Source organism: Parambassis ranga, chromosome 1, assembly GCF_900634625.1.
Source record: "Parambassis ranga chromosome 1, fParRan2.1, whole genome shotgun sequence".
Lineage (NCBI taxonomy): Eukaryota > Metazoa > Chordata > Actinopteri > Ambassidae > Parambassis > Parambassis ranga.
The window spans coordinates 983210-1000983 of NC_041022.1; the positions used below are offsets into that span (position 1 = coordinate 983210).

At 41.6% G+C, this 17774-nt stretch overlaps 1 protein-coding gene across 1 annotated transcript in view; it reads left to right on the forward strand.

Annotated features, from left to right (window-relative positions):
- Positions 1–10600, forward strand: part of LOC114431843 (neuronal acetylcholine receptor subunit alpha-7-like) — a 33161-nt gene extending 22561 nt beyond the window's left edge. Inside the window, exons 5-10 of the mRNA XM_028399500.1 lie at positions 3545–3624; positions 4433–4600; positions 7967–8161; positions 8614–8700; positions 9783–9892; positions 10004–10600. Of these exons, the coding sequence (XP_028255301.1) occupies positions 3545–3624; positions 4433–4600; positions 7967–8161; positions 8614–8700; positions 9783–9892; positions 10004–10600 (1237 nt within the window). The remainder of the gene's footprint in view (positions 1–3544; positions 3625–4432; positions 4601–7966; positions 8162–8613; positions 8701–9782; positions 9893–10003) is intronic.
- Positions 10601–17774: the final 7174 nt, after the last annotated feature.

The window sequence follows — 17774 nt, forward strand, 5'->3', positions numbered from 1 at the left end:
TCTGTGGCAGAAACATTTTATAGTGTCACTGACTGTAAAAAGCACCGGGGGTTGTGGATCATTATTAAAGCGTCAAGCCCCAACAGAGGGCATTTAACCGGGCAGAGTAAACTGCTTTTAATGCACCAGTCCTTTTCATGCCTCCATTGAATCACACATTCTTTCATTCACTCACACACACACACACACACACAGTGAGAATTGTGTAATTGGGAGAAAGATACCACAGCAGAGCAGAGATGAATTTGATTAATGATGTTGGTGTTTTAGCTCCTTCAAGGTGATGAACGGTTCTTTTATGAGGGCAGGATAGTGACAGATTTCATGCTTGGTTCGTGTGTGTGTGTGTGTGTGTGTGTGAGAGAGAGAGAGAAAGATCTCCAAATCTCTTTTGGCTATCTAACAGGGATGATACAGAACATTAAGCAGCTTACGGTGGGGATCACCGATCACTAAAGATAATGATAATATAGGCCTGACACAGACCCAGATTGAAACTGGCATGCTTTATGTGTTCAGTAGAAACGATTAGTTATTCTTATTTTTAAGAAGCCAAACTGGGCTGATGATGTCAGCTCTCCAGTGAGGAAAAAGCAAGCGGCAACCTTCGGCGCTCAAACTTGAAGCCGATGTGGAAGTGTCAAAACTTGTAATTAACGCCACAACTGCTGGGGGCTGGCTCCAGCATCGAGTCATTTCCCATAGACCCCCATGTTAAAATGGCCGACTTCACAGCAGAAATGAACATGTTTACAGCCTGGTACAAAAAAACATTGTGGTCTCAAATGATAGGTTCCCTTCCAGTGTCAATTGTACGGGGGGTGAATTTTTTTTTTTTTTTTTTACAACTCACCCGTTTTAATCATATTCGGACTTAAAATTATGCATAATTATGGGCGTTGCCGCTTGAGCGACAGACAGTTGCTGTATCACAGCGCAAGTTTTCTGCTTCCACGATCGCCCGCCCCCCTAAACTCCGCTCGTGCTCCCCCTCTTTGTCCATATTTGGAGTTTTGGCGGACGTGACGCTGCCAACATGGCGGCGGTCAGCACGTCCCAGAGCCTCCCACGAGCCTCAAAACAGCTCTTCAGAACAGAACTGGGTGACGTCACGGAAGCTCTGTCCATAGTTTTTACTGTCAATGGGAAAAAGCTGCAGCCTCTAGCTGAGTGGTGCTTAGGTGAAGTCGCTTTGACAATATTCTATCTGACTGTGACAGCAAGTACAAAGATCAGTAGTTGTACCTGACTGAAGATGTGCATTGTGATGTGATCTAATCTACTAGATGCAGCATCTGCTGTACTTTTAGTCCACAGCATCTCAAAAATAACCAGTAGACATCATGTATAATGAACCCTGATGCAGAGTGTACAGTAAACTGCAGACAGCTGTATGTTTTGTATGCTACGCCCTGTTTCAGATGAATAATATAGCAGCCTTTCATTCCATCCCAGGCATGATTTTGAATATTTCACTATGTACAAACACTGGGGAGGCAGGCATACAAAAGAGACTGGGTTTTCTACTTTTTGGAGTAAATAATGTAAAGCATCTTTGTGTAAAGCTGTCCTCGTTACCTTCATGACCTTAATTGTATTTCTAGGTTATAATGTGTTTACATGTGTTTTCACAAGGATGTCTTGTGAATATATTGAGTCAATGACAATTAAAGAAGCGCTGTAGAAGAACTCATTTCTGCTGTACAGTCGGACAACATTGTACGGCTTTGACTCACTTTCGGAGGCAGCCTCAAGTGGCCATTTGAAGAACTACAGCTGTTGAAACTCCCATGTTAGCCTCATTTTTTATTTTATAAGTAATATAAAATACGGCTGTGAGATTACATGTTTATATTTGATCTATTTATTGCTAAGCAAATAAGGATTTGTACAAGGATCACATTGGGATTCCAAGCCTTCGTCATGGCCTTGTGTTTACCACACGACACATGACTTTTGGTAAACATGCTCTTCATACTTAGTGATCAAATGAAGTTTTGATTAAGATTATGCATCAATGAATCTTTTGATGTATGTTTGGTGTGCAAATCAGCCCCACACCTCAAGATATAGCAAATCTCATTAAATAAATCACACTCCAGGCATTACTAATCATTTCTATAATCACAGATCTGCATTTGTGCTTTGATGCATACATTTCAAATATTCTAATGCTAATGCTTTTCACTGTACATCGTAGACAGATGTATTCTAAATACCATTACGGGGCTAAATGCTAATATAGCTCATTTATTCCAGGCAATGGATGAGAGTAATTGTGGCTGTTCCAAAGTATTCTCACAGCCCCTTTGTTTTTCAGCCCTGTGTAAGTGAAAAGAGTGATTACATTTAAATTATTGATGCTGCAGCTATAAATCTCCATTGGGTAAAGCCCCGTGTCCTGTTATATGTCTCCTGGGCTCGGTCCCAACGCACTTTACTAGAATTTATGTTGTACCTGTCGGACAAAAAGCCTTCAGGAAGAGTTTAAGCATGCCCTTTAGTTTCCTCCTCTGCCTCTGCCTCCATACTGTAAGTGGTAGAAATATACTAATGGACAGTAACAGATGATGATGTAAGTCAAGTTATTGTCTGGCTTTGGATGAGCACTCATTTAAAGGTACAGAGTACCTCATTTAGATTTTCTGGGTGGGTCACAGTGTCCCAAAAATATGAATAAACATTATGCTCATGGCTAAATGAATAAATAGAAATAACAAGCACATCTGCTTGTTTTGTTATGTGTCCTCACAGCATTCTGTACTTCCAGGCCCTGCACTTGGGTCGGAGAGAGCTAAAAATTCATCCCAGAATGCTAACACACTTACACAGACAGAGCTGACATGCCGATATTTAGCACACAAGTCATGTTGTTAATGCAAGTTTAGCAAGATGGCGTGCCAACATTTGCTTTAGTCCCAAAGAGGCTGGGGATTGAAATATTATACAAACTGAAGGCTGTGTAATGTCAATACTTTTAATCCACAGGGAGCCAAACTTGATAGCAGGTTGCAGACAATAATTCTGTCTCTTTTTCCATGTGTCATACTTCAGTGATTCTTCGCCATCTCAACCCCAAATTTCCTCCTTCTCTCTATTCATGTGTAAAAATTGCTCGTATAAATAATACAGTCCTGTGTAATTACAGCCTGGCTAACACATTGGTGTTTGCTTTTACTCCCTGACAGACACATTTAAATGTTCCAGATATTTTTCTTTTTTGCTCTTGTGAGAAATATGTAATTTCCCCTTTTATTTCTGAGCATAATCCCCGTCTGTTGAAGGACATCTCAGCAGCAGACAGCCATGTTTGTTTAAGATTATCAGTAAAATTAAACACTGTCTGGATCTGCTTTAATCCCGCTCGTCTATAGCTCCTTCTGTTACCTTCATTTTCATTTACCATTAATTGTTTGTAAATGTCTCTGGTTCTTTTGAACTCTTTCAGGCCTCTTCTCTGTTTTTATCATAATTCATTGGGTTTCTAAACCCTGCATTTCTCTTACTGATATACTTTCATACTCTTGTCTCTATTTTGCTGCAGTGCTGATGAGAGGTTTGATGCTACATTCCATACAAATGTGCTCGTCAATGCTTCAGGAAACTGCCAGTACATTCCACCAGGTGAGCTATTATTATTCAGCTTTTGTAGCTTTTAACATGACTTACCATAAATTTAAGTTTGGTTTTAGAGCCAACCTTCAGTAGCTTATGAGGAACCACAGTTCTGTACACCTCCTTGTTGGTTTTTCGGCCCATAAGTTGGAGATGGTTAATGGCTCATTTGGCTATCCAATTGTCATGCTGGAAATCAGCCATTAGGTAAAATATGACCATAAATTATTGCACATGGTCAGCAACAATATTTGGATACACTCTGGCTTTCAGACCGTGATTGATTTGTATTAAGTGAGCCAAGAAAACATTCCCCACATCATTACATTTTGGCTGACAGGAGTGGAACCCAGCGTGGTTCTCAGCTGTTGCAGCTCATCCGTCTCAAGGTTGGACATGATGCACATTTTGAGATGCTTCTCTGCTCACAGAGTGGTTACGGTTCCTGACTTACTGCAGCCCTGCTGTCAGCTCCAGCTAGCCTGACCATTCTCCTGGTGCCGTATGTTAATAAGACATTTCCATCTGCAGAACAGCAGCTCACCGAATATTTTTTTTTTATTTTTGTGAGACTCTTAAAAATATATTTATATTATGTTTGATATAGTATTAACTGAAGGTCCTGGCTTGCATGATTTTATACATTGCATATCATACATTTGTAGTAGTATATTAGTATAAGAATGTACAATTTTAGTTTATTAGGGTCATATTTTCTTACACCAAAGTGAATAAATGACAGCGTAGACAAAACTTTGTTACTTCCCCTCTTACATATAACTATAACTACAAAAATGACTTTTCTGACTTTTCTTAGGTATCCTCAAGAGTACCTGCTACATTGATGTACGGTGGTTCCCATTTGATGTGCAAAAGTGTGACCTAAAATTTGGCTCATGGACTCACAACGGCTGGCTGCTGGACCTCCAGATGATGGATGTGGACATTTCTACCTACATACCCAACGGGGAGTGGGACCTTGTAGGTAAGAAGAAAAACAGAAGCAGATAAAAAACCTAATCGTGTGCAGGAAAATCAAAATCAATCAGAGCTATAGTTATCCTGCCGTTTCTGTTTGGTAATAATTTATGTTGCTTTTAATGAAAAATATGTTAAGTGGAAGTTGATGATTTAGAACAAATTAGTTCTGTGCAAATGTACATATTGGCATCGCATGAATGGAGGTTTGAAGAATGATGTAACTGGCTAATGCATGTGAAAGATTCTGGTTTAGAGTCTCAGCATGAGCTACACTATCATGTCATCATCCAGGGAGCTGCACATCCACTCAGTGCCACATGTGTTTCAGCTGTCAGCCTCCTGAAGAGATCTCATTCCCACTCTTCTTCATCTGTGCCTGTCAAAGATGCCTTTGTGTAGCATAGAGAATATTACAACCCTTAAACAAACCTCAGACCTGACAGCACTCACACTGGGACAGATGAAGCTATTTATCCATATTTGACCCTATAGGTGGGCTATCACAGCTCAAACATGTCCACTTATAAGTTAATAAAGCACTATAGTTAACCTTCTATTGCTGTCAGCAACAGTCAGATGATTATAATGCTTCAATTGTAACAGTAAATGATTAAAGGTCGGGTAGGAGATTTCATTCTGATGCACTTTTCGTTAAATTAGTGTAACTTCTCTTTACAATCCGATAGCAACCGATTAGTTCGGCAGTTTCACTTTAAAACAAAGAATATGAATCATCTGAAGCTATAAAACATAAAAACATCAGCCAATCCTCCGGGTGGACCCTGTAGGAGTATTGGCTGGTTGTCACTCTCTTCCTGCTCTGCTTCTTCAGGTGATGCGTCCATGTGATTGGAGGCGTGGCTTCGGGGTGAGCTCCGAGAGAAAGGGGCGTGTGTTTACTTTCAAAATCTGGCTGACTCTCACTGAGTTTTCAAAATCTCCTACCCTACCTTTAAAATTTGCAATCTGTACCTGACTACCTGAGAAGCTAAAAGCATGTGAATGCACACAAAAAGCATTGCTCTCAGAATACAGGTGGTAACATGCACTAAGATTGGATCTCAGCCAGGTGTAAAGGCAATATCTACAGCACATTCTGAAAAATGCACCAAGTGAGTTGAAAGGTGACTTAGCTTTGCCTTTTCCTGCTAACTGAAGCAAAGCCAAATAAGCCACAGCTCAGAGCCGAGAGCAGCAGCTCTGCTGCCTCCCTTGACCGGAGATGCACCATGTTTGTTAACAAGTCAGCCAGCCCTGCTTGACTAATTTGAATGTGAGATCAGAGCAAATTTCAGACACAGCCAGGGTACAAAGAATAATGCAAAGAACAATATATGGATCGGGGGGGGGTCAGCATCCAGACACATGTTAATATCAGGTGTAAATGTACTATTGCTTTCTAAGCATGATCAGATTCAAATGTCTTCCTCTGACAACTGGAAAGTAAAGAGCTTTATCTCTAACTCACGTCTGGGTGCTAATCAGGGGCCAACATACACAAACATAGTTACACACAAAGTGAGTGCACCCAGCTGGCTGGGGGAACAGAGGGCTGTCATGGGTGTGTGTGGTGACAGCTGGCCCAGGGATGGTTCACTTAATTCAGGCACAGCCAGGCGGCAAGCTGGCCAAGAACACACACTGCCCTGGTGCCTCAGAACATACCCATGTCTATACCAGAGTACAAACACACATGCATATGCCGACACATACACACACAGACACACGCACACAGGACGTGGTGAATGCATCTGCAGGTCTACAATCCATCAAATTAATACATGGCTAACAAAGGCTATTTCTCTTCTGCATTTAGATGACAAGGTTTAAATGAAATTGAGTCCATGCAATTAATTTAAATTGAATGTCTATAGGACTGAACACACAAACACACACAGGAGGGTGTGTCCAATCCCCAAAATGAGTTTGTATTTTGATGTGCATATTTAAAAGAGTGTAAATGATTGATTCAGCCATGATCAAGAGGCTCTTTGGTTTGATTTTCACTCACAGTTGATTGTTGATTGTGAGTCACAAATGCTGTCCGTCCCTCTCTCGCTTAGACACACACCACTTCCAGATTGTTGGTATTAATCAAGAGGAAAAGAGATAACCTGTAGTCTGCTTTGGAATGATCGTCATGTTTCACTACAGCAAGAGCACCAATACACACACACATTCTGCACGTGTTTGACTTTGACCGAACCAAGGTGACATTGTGTTCTGTTGTTGATGAGATAAAAGGCACAGATTAGTTGTGCGATTGTGAATATGCCAACAAGACCGATGAGATAACGGAGAGGATAAATGTTTGAAGGATTACTGGGGAAGTCTGAAGGTGACTATCACATTTGAATGTTGTGAAGTTTAGATCTGAAATCTGAGATTTTGGAAGTCTTGGCCAGTGGGATGCACAGATGACTACTCTCTCTCCATTCTTAACTAAGACAGACAAAACCGAGGTACACGACAACATGCTGATGACACCATCCTATTTTCTGAAGCTAAAACACAAATAACAGAATACTGTGTTTGCACATGGCCTCCTAAAACTACATTTTAAGTTCACAATTTGGCACTTTTTAGTTTGGTTTGTGACTATTAGTACTTGATTAGAATCAGGAAAGTGGAGGAAATGTTCCTCTTCCATCAGCAGCAAGATTATCTGCCACATGTTAAGATGCAACATGGTGATGAGTCCTGATCAATTGAAGCTGTCTACAAAGCACTAAGCTGTGCTTTTAAAATGATTTCGGGGCAGCCCAAATGTAATGTTAAACATGCGTTGAAACAGGGTAGATTATTGTATTAGATAAATGACTACACCGTAACACTGTTGTAAGAATTTAAGTGCTTTTGATTTTTTCCAGCAGAAAATGCTGCTTCCTGCTAAACAAATGAAATCCTGAATCAGTTTTTCTTCTGCTTAGATTTTTATCCGATACTGAAAATAGATATAATGCCAAGAGAGGGGCCAACAGCTATTGCGGCCTGGGACAGGTTGTGATGTCATGTTATTTTCCACCGTTATATTCAGCAGTTTTTTTTATCATAAATAGTATTTTCTAATTTCTTTATAGGTCAGAGGTCTGTGCCCTTCTGACACTGACAGTAGAGCTACACAACTTATCTATTTCTGCTCACATTTTTCCCCACTGTACCAGGATTTAAACCAGTCAGACCAAAAACCTCCTCTTTCAGCTGTATCTGAACACTTAGTACCCACAACCCTGCATTAAAAGGCTTATTTTATAAAAACCTATAAAGATCATTCAGTCAAGCAGAAAAGAGAACTGGACCACTATTTCATAATTCAGTGTTCCTGACCTCTAACTGACACCTCCCCACCTCTCCATTTTTCCCCCCCCAGGTGTGCCAGCAAAGCGTAATGAGCTGTACTATGAGTGCTGCAAAGAGCCGTACCCCGATGTGACGTTCACAGTCACCATGCGCCGCAGGACTCTGTACTACGGCCTCAACCTGCTCATCCCCTGTGTCCTCATCTCTGGTCTGGCTCTGCTGGTCTTCTTGCTTCCTGCTGACTCCGGGGAAAAGATCTCACTGGGTACAGAGCAGGACACACAAACAGCACAAACAGGGACACTGACTCATGATTATACTCACACATGTATCATTCTCCCTCACCTTTGTGATCTTAAGCAACTGGATCACTCGGCTATTGCTAACCCTTTTATTTCTTATTGCTCTATGCTAATTCTGACATTATGTCTGTGAATTAGCATTTGTGCTGGATTCTAGTCATTAGCAGATGAATACAAACGCCATTATAAACACAGCAAAGATAATCACCTGGACCTGAAATGCCAGCTTGTTTTAAAATGTCATTCAATGAGACAGTGTTGTAGCAAAAATAAGAGCCAGCATCCCCCAGAGGCTGGAAAAAAGTAACAAATAAAGTCGCATTTTTCACCTATTTTCAGCATTCTGAAGACACAGTTTAAGAAAAAAGTAGATGTGTGATGAAAGCACTTATTGTCTGTGTGTTCTTTTCTGCAGGCATAACGGTGCTGCTTTCTTTGACAGTGTTCATGTTACTGGTGGCAGAGATCATGCCTGCCACTTCAGACTCTGTTCCTCTGATCGGTAAGACACTATTATGCTAATTATTGTTGTCAAACTAGTCGTATACATAGAAAGGGAAGGAAATTATTTACCATAAATGCAAAATGGAATATTTTGCTCAAATTTGAACTTTGAGCAATAGGGAAAAGCTGGACAAGCCAGGAAGTGCTGGAGATTTGCTTTTCCATTACCTGTTCAGACAGGTAACAGATGCCAATAACTATTCACCTAGCAGACATATGCCCATGACTGGGTGTGAAAAAATATATATTTACAGCTCATATTTACACCACTGGGCAGTCTGCATTAAAAAAAACAAACACTGACCAATATGATGCAGCTGGAGGTCAGAAGGGTTGGCGTTTGCTTGCTACTGCAGAATGTAAAGATCATTGTGCTTAGGAGACAGAGTTGTGTTATCCGAGGCCATACTGATAGAGACGAGACGAGACGAGACAGGGCAGGAGACTCTGAGAGGGGAGGGACGGTCGCAGGCAGAGATGCCGTTCGCCATCATCTGGCAGCTCAGTGATGTAAAACCAAGCCATTAGCAAATCTTGCCTTCATCTGAAAATGAAAACATCACATAGGACACAGAAATAATAGATTGAAGGCAAATTAAAATCACTCTGACAGGTTTTCATCCAGCTCCAATTAGACAGTGACATTGTAAATATACAGAATAATTTGATTGGCCCCCTGTCCTTCGAGCTCACTGACATCACAGCTGGTTTGAAATGTGTGTGGACAGGATCGTGTGCTTGCCTACATGCATAATATGCTTTTTTTTTTTCATGGCTTCATGATTTCCAGTGCCTGCCCGCAAGCCTGTGTATGTGTTTTGGTTAGATTGCAAAAAAAAAAACAACAAAAAAAACATTAGTCATCGTCCCTCCAGCCCCTGCGGTGTTATGACCTTAGATCTGTTGACAGGGATAAACTCCCAAATGAGTAACCAGCCAGCTGACTAACGCAGCGACAGTCATGCCAAGAAACTGCGCGTACTACATATGTAGACACGCAATCACACTTTTTATAGTAAAATTAATATCTGCTGTACATTTTAATAATGCCATGATTATGTCATCTCCACTCCTCTACAGCTCAGTACTTTGCTAGCACCATGATGATTGTAGGCTTGTCTGTGGTGGTAACAGTCCTGGTCCTCCAGTTCCACCACCACGACCCCCATGGAGGGAAGATGCCGAAATGGGTGCGTTAAAATATTGTACAGCAATTCTCATACCTGAGTGGTTATCGATGTTTTCAATCTTTCTGCCTTCTCAACTCCACCTATGTCTGTCTATGTGACCTTTTCATCCAGGTCCGAGTCATTCTCCTGAACTGGTGCGCTTGGTTCCTCCGCATGAAGAAGCCCGGACCGGAGAACAAAACAGCTGTAAGCACAACCAGCCCTCCAAATTACAAGTACTCCCATTCTCCACCTCACCATACCAGCACCAGCAGCATTCAGATGAGCACCATACCAGGACAGGCGTCCACCCAGTCAACCACGACCAACGGCAACATGAATCTGTACTTTGGTTACCACACGATGGGCACAGAGAACCCTGCTTTTCCACCGAGCACTGATTCAGGTGTGGTGGTATGCGGCGGCGGAGGAGGAGGAGGGGGGCATAATGGCACCGCTCAGCATGACATCCACCAGGACCAGATGCGGACTTTGCTGCTGGAGCAGATACCAGAAATTTCCAGGATCCTGGAGGAGGTGCAGTACATTGCGAGGCGCTTCCGAGAGCAGGACGAGGGGGAGGCGATCTGCAGCGAGTGGAAGTTTGCAGCTGCGGTTGTGGATCGGTTATGCCTGGTGGCCTTCTCGCTCTTCTCCATCATCTGCACCTTCACCATCCTCATGTCAGCTCCTAATTTCATTGAAGCCGTGTCCAAAGACTTCACATAAGGGTGATGTTGACCCTCTCTGAGAGGAGAAAGAGAGGCAACTCTAACACTAAAAACGCAGTTAGATCTGTACAACACAAGCCTCCCTACTACTATGTGACGCCCACGAAGTTATTTTACAACTGTTCCAAGCCTTTCCCTCTATCCCTCTTATTATCCATGTCAGTATATATATGGTTGAGGTGATGTGGTTTTCCCCTTTCAAGGTGGCTCTGCTTGCTAACACCACGTATGCCACATAGGAGGTTGGAGCTACACGCAGTAGTTAATGATGTAGAAACTCACACTGATGCACTTTTCATCTGCATCCCCGCTGCACCACATCATTTACCTGCCACCACTTTGGCTTCACGTCTCATCAGGGCATCCTGGTGCCCTCCGGCTCTTTCTTTATCTGCTACTCTTACAATCTCTTTTCTTAGTTTCAGCAGTTGCATCCAGTACAGTCCATAGACAGGGTTTTTTTCTTATTCTAGCAATGACAGTTTTTTGTATTTATAGAATACATCTAGATTTTACAGTGTAGTTTGGGTAGACTGAGAAGATTTTTTAAAAAACACATGTACGTTTCTGACACACACACTTACGGCACTATACATCTTACTTCTTTTTCAAGTAGAAATTATTTTTATTTTCAATTAATCAGCATTTTTTTAGATTCATTTTGTGTAGAAAATGAAAGAAAAGAGCCTGTGGTGAGTCAGAGTTTCACTTTCTATCATAAAGGAATGAAATTAATGACTTTACTTTGAACATCTACATCATGTCACACTATTTTTCATATATACAGCCACTCGATTGCCCCTTACTCACTTTTTCCTTCCCTTTCAAGTCCTTCTCATTCGGCCCTCTCAGACCCTCCCTGCACCGCTCACAATCAGGCTCTATAATGTGACGAGGAGAGAGTTTTATCAGTGTCAGTAAAAGACATTGTTAACTGTGACATGTACAGGATCTTCTAACATTCCTCTTTGCCTCCTTCCCTTGTGCTAATACAGTAGATTTAGTGTTGGCATATGAAACAGTTTATTTGTAAACTACTCACGTCCACCCACGCTCTATTTATATTTTGAGAGTGTTTATGACTTGTGTGCTAGTTACACATTGTGTTGTTGAATTCTTGAGACAAACCCCACAATGAAGAAAAAAAGATCAAAGCTAGCGATGTTTGAAAGACAATATTTTTAAATGTATTCGGAGGGGACGTCACCCCGGCGGAGCTGCATTCAGCACTAATCTTTTTTGTAGTGCAGAGTGCTTTGTGTTTTTACTCTCTAATACTCAGTGAAAGGCAAACACTTTTCTTCTCTAATCTCTAGCAACAACATGCAACAAGGATTACTGGGTGACCTTATGTAACAGATTTGCATTAAACCTTGTCTCTGCTCGCCACCCGAGCATCCTTCTCTGATCCTCAGTGGTGTAAGACACGAGTGAATTTCTACTTTTACAACATGTAAGTGAACTCTCGACTTAGCACTCGGTCATTTTAAAGTGGAGTTCTAAGAGAAGCTAAGGAAGAATAAAAAGGAACAACCTTCAAATACACTACGTGACTTTGACAAAAGCAGTTGTTGAACTGGGATTCATGCTTCTACAGTTGATCAGAGGGGCCCAGTGCAGACAAACAACCACCACCCGCGGACTGCAGTTCATGCCACTTCAGCACCCTAGACCATTTGTCATATGCACTAAAAATGGACGTGCAGCAAAAGGTTAACCCGATGCTGTTATTTTGTAGTGTTGCTTTATTTAACATGTTTAAATGGCATTCACATGTCTCTGCTCCCTTTCTATGTCAAACCAGGGACGTTATGTTTACAGTGGGTTTAAAAATGCTCCATTGTTTAATTGTTATAGTTGTAGTTGGACATATTGGAATTATTTTAGTTAGCTAGTTTAAAAGATGACTATCATTCTGAACACTGTGTAGTAAATATGGAATTACAGCCTGCACATCTTAATGTGATCCTCTGGCAGTTCTGTGGAACAAACCATCAGGTTTAAGGCTAGGGGTGTATACTAGTTATACTAGAGTACCACTAGTTATGCTAAGCTGCTAACTTTAGCTTCACCTTTAACAGGGATATGTATTATATATACAGTATTATGAATCTCTTTCCTCTTTGGTGGCTAGTAGCAACAGACAAATATACAGTATATCCTGTGTTTGAACCATGTGTGCTTATTTTACCTTTAATATTTTTCCTTGTGAAATGTTCTGAAGTGAAGGCCATGTTGGAGATTGTGACAGATGCAACCTGTTCTCATGAGAAAGTGCCACATTTGTTGCCAGGTACACATGGTTATGTTTATGCTAATGTAACATATGGTCATTCTGCCCGTGTCAGTTAAGGGATAGGTTGGGCACAGTGGGGCTATAGTTAACAGGGCAGACCCTGATACCGCAGACTGTATTGTTTTCACCTGCTGTTGTTTTTGCTCACAGTTAAGTTTTTAAATCACCTTCGATTTTGACAAAAAAAAAGAAAAAGGAAAAAAAAAGCACATTTTAAAACACACCAGGAGGATCGTCAATCTGCCTTTTTTTTAGGGGCGAGCTCTTCTCTCCCGGCTGCCATGTTGTTTGAGTGCGTCTCTATGTCGGATACAGGTGAGGGAGGGCTGAGCCCACTTTGAACTACACACTTTGAGCACAGCGGGATGCGTCGGCGGTGGAAGTTATTCATGAAAAACAAATCGTCAAATCGTCCTACAGAGCAAATTCATATTATTTGATTAAACTGATTTATCGCCCAGCCCTAGTTGATGTTAACATCTTTTTGTTCTTGAAGCATTTATGACACTGAAAGTGGTACTTTTGAAATAAAGGGATGAACATCATCTGAAGAGACCGGACTGAAATTGTGAACATTGAATCACATGTTAAACATTAAATACACGTCCTCACGTCGAAGCTCAAGTCTTACTCCGAGTTCAAATAGCAGTTTAATTCATTCAGATGAAATTCTGATGGTGAATCCTGACACTCAAAATGAGGGTATGATGTTTTTTGCTGTGCTTCTCATTTTTTTTGAATCACTAATGTTGTATTTTAAGTAGACTTGAGCGTCTTCTTCTTTGTGGTCTGTGCCTCTCTGCTCAGTAGCTCTGATTCATTCTCTTTTGAATAATGTACATAAATGCTCACTGTACATGACTATTTTGAGAAAAATAAAGGAGAAAAAGTAATAATTATTGGCATTTGAGTGGCTGACATGCTACAATTGAAATCACATACTTTACATAAACACACTGCCACCAGAGTTGTCAACCATTCTAAAGTCTGTCTGCCAGCGTCTGGGTTATTGCTGCGTCTCCTTTGTCAATCTATCCATGTAGGCAGCATAATGACAGCTTGTCATCTAATATGCCTGGTTAATCATAGCATGCGGCTGCTATATTGTTCATGCAGATCTACAAAATTGCGCATTTCACAGCTTTAAAATGGAAAATAGAAAACACATTTGCTATTAAGGAGGATGACGAGTGAGAACAATGACCGCAAACAAGGGGAAATAGCTAGCCTCCATCCAAAAAACATCTGCCTACCCTCACTGATTAACATGCTATCTTAATGCAAATTCCAACTGTGCCAGACTATTTCCTGAGCGCACTCCCAAGTCATCAGTGGAACTTGGTACTTTTAAGGGACCAAATTATGTTGGCATACTGAGTGCATCTGGGTAAAGGCATATACATGAGAGAAAGAAAGACTAAGACTAAAACTTAATACGGCAGCATTACAGTATGCAGGACAAAGGGAAACAGCCATCAGTGGGAGTTAAGTTGCCATTCCTATTCACCTTGCACCTGAGCAATATTTTTAATTTTTTTATTTTTAGATACTTTAATAATCCCAGAGGGAAATTGTTTTAAGGCTGCTGCCAAGCAGTGTCATACAATGACCAGCAAGGCACGCCACACCGGTGAGTGCACTGGAGGCAGTGTGGGTAAAGTGCCACACACACACACAACAATGACTAAGGAGGAGCTGGGATTGAACCACCAACCTCCGGGTTATTGGACAACCCTGCTCTACCACTGAGCCACTGCTGCCCCCAACCCTAGTTCCCATACCGGGAGTCCAACCCGGCTGCCTGGGTGAAAACCAGGAATCCTAACCGCTAGATATATACAGCATCCAAAAGGGTCCATATTGTCAATCTGTGTGTGTATCTGTGGACTGAGCAGCACAGCGATTCTAATAGAGATGTCAACAGAAAGTCCTAGAATCAGTTGATTGATGAAAGCAGGCAACAGTCTGTATTTTTGATGGACAAATATAAACTGACACATTTTTCCCTTTTCCAGCTGTGACTCGTGGAAGAGGAATATTCTAAACTAAAAAAAAACATTGATTCACTGTCTTTGGAAGAGTACTTCTGAACGCTATGACGCACACACACACAAATTTCTTTGTTGTGTAATAACATGTCCATGTGGCCAGGCAGAGATGCTAAGGTTTAAGGTGACGTTTTAGTCTACTGCACAAAATTGTGGCATAAGCTTGTCTCCTCCCAGAGCTGATAGATTAACCTGTGCGACATGTAAACATGTGACACGGTCTTCAGACGGTTTGGCTCAGCAACCTGTCTCATTTCCCAGCTGGAAGGAGCGACTGAGACAGACCCAGTCAGGTGGCATCCAATCTTCCTACAGCTTGTGATCTTTGTCAGGATGTTTGGCAGCTCACACACACAGACACACACACACACACCAAATGCTGCTCAGCAGAGTGATGACATGTTCAAATTGGTCAAATCTAATCTCAGGCTTGACTACACGCAGACAGACAGCTGTTGGTGGCTGGAATTGCACCGTACTGTATCAGACCACGCTAACACACATACACACAAATCTCCCCCTTTGCCAGCGGGCCAAGCTGGCAGACTCACTGCCTACACTCCATCCTTCCCTGGCAGTGCTGCTTTAACCTGTTTTTTGACCCTGAGATTGAACAGAACACCTGAGCTGTTGGGTTGGATGGGGGGGGGGGGGGGGGGGGGGGGGGCTTATGCAATCCTTTTAAATAATGTTTGCTCTGTTTGGTGGCATTGTTGGAGCCAGGTCAGCTGGAAGAGATCTCAGTGGAGTATGTGTATTTAGGAATAATGTAAAAAAAAAACACACACACACCTGCACCTCCAGTGAGATCTATATGGTCCTCTGCTCTGTGGAACCATGTCCTGCACGCTCACACACCCTTCTGGCCTTCAGGTGGGGACTTGGCATTAGTTGAGATATTTGTGCTCTGGATCACCTCTGCATATTCACAGCATCAGATGCAATTCATTCAGACCTGTAAGGACCAACATGGCTTAAGTCATGAATAGGATATTTTTGGATTATTACTATCATAAATCCATGATGACATTAATCCATAAGCCATTTAAATGTGTTCATTCATGTCTGTGTGGCCTAAAATCCTTCAATGAAAAGATGCACAGCATTTAACTCAAATATGAGGGTACATCTAGCAGCTGGCTAGCTTAACTAGCAAAAATCTGAACCATTTCCTGGTGGGAACAATAGGACAATATCTGAGGACACAGCCAAAAACCTGGAAGTCACAGCGCTGTAATGGAACTCTGAACGACCTGTATGACCTCGACTGTCTAATCTAATACACGCAGTCTGTAATCACTCATTTTCTGTTGCACAAATGGCCGTTGTTAACATAATTAAAGCGAATTACACCACACTTCAGTGAGAGCATCAAGCTGACCAATGTCGGCCCGTGCTGTTCATTAATTGATTGTCAAATATTCATGTTAACAGCTGTCCTCATTGTCCTACAGCTGTTATTCGCACTTTATGTGTCAATCTTTAATCCCACTGTCCTCCTTTTACTTCCCCCTTAAAAAAAAACACCTCAGTTTTTTCTTTGGACCCATCTGTTTCACATATCAACCATGTCCTCTTCCCTCTGGCTTAATCCACAGGGATGAAATTGCATGTGTGTGTATGTGTGGGTTGATAAACATTGTTAATCTGGTTTCGGAGTGACTGGGGCATATAATCTCATTTACTCCTTCAATCCTTTTCCACCTTCTTCTTTAAACTTCTCCCCTAATAAATGTAAAGTACAGTACATCCGCAGTTAATCATAGCGCATAACCTTGGCTCATAAAAAGATTGTAAGAAAGGAGGTTAATAAAGAAGGTTAGGAGGTCAGTGGACATCAATGATACAGGAGCAGATGAAAATCATGCAAGTGTAAAGTCATTTGTGCACTCATTGTGTGAGGGAATTACATAGAATTAAAACTGAAGTGAATTGAACTGGATGACCCAATGCATTTTTTTAGCATGTGGACTTATTTTCAGGTTTTCACTATCTGAGATTAAATCAGGATGATGAAGGTGAGATTAATAAACAGAAAGGCTTCACCTCTGAGCGGAAGTGTCCTCGTGCAGCCCCCGCAAAGCCAGACAACTCATCACCATTTACAGCTGCAGGGAGGTACTGTGTTTGTGGGACAAGCACTATATGCGCTCCCAAACCTGCACAAAAACACACACACAATTAACAGTGAATATAAAATGACAATAAAATAAGAAATTTGCCTCATTCTCATCATTAATCATTTCTTTTCATAGTGAGAGAACCACCTCATATGAAGGTTCGATGCTTATTAAGAAGTGTACAGGTCAATGTATCGGGTGCATCCAAGCATTGTTTCTTATTTGTAACATCAGTGGTGTGTATGAGTGCAATACCTGACTGTTACTTAGGTGGCCATCAGCAGGAAGGTGCCACCATAGAAGGAACTGTCACTCAGGATTTCTGTAAAACATTCTTGACACAATTTTGCTTGTTAGTGGCATTGTATAAATAAAGCAAAGTCAGGCTTTAATTACACTTGTAGTAGGGCAAATACTTCCCAGGATATGACCATCCTGTTCTGAGGAGCATTGGTGTATTAGGCAGTCAGGGATGATCCATTTGTTGAAATGGTTTTTACATCACTGGAGTTTGTGCTGCTCCTCCCCAGCTTGATGTTAAATATAATGTTTACATATGCCCTGCTTGCTGTTAGCAGAGCAGTAAAGTGTGGAGAGGCAGTGTGTGTGTGGCAGAGACGCAGATTGAGTGCGTCTTCACCCTGCCCCAGTACTGCAATGGGTGTACTTAATGTGTTTGAAGAGCCATATTTTATGTTTTTGCACTGC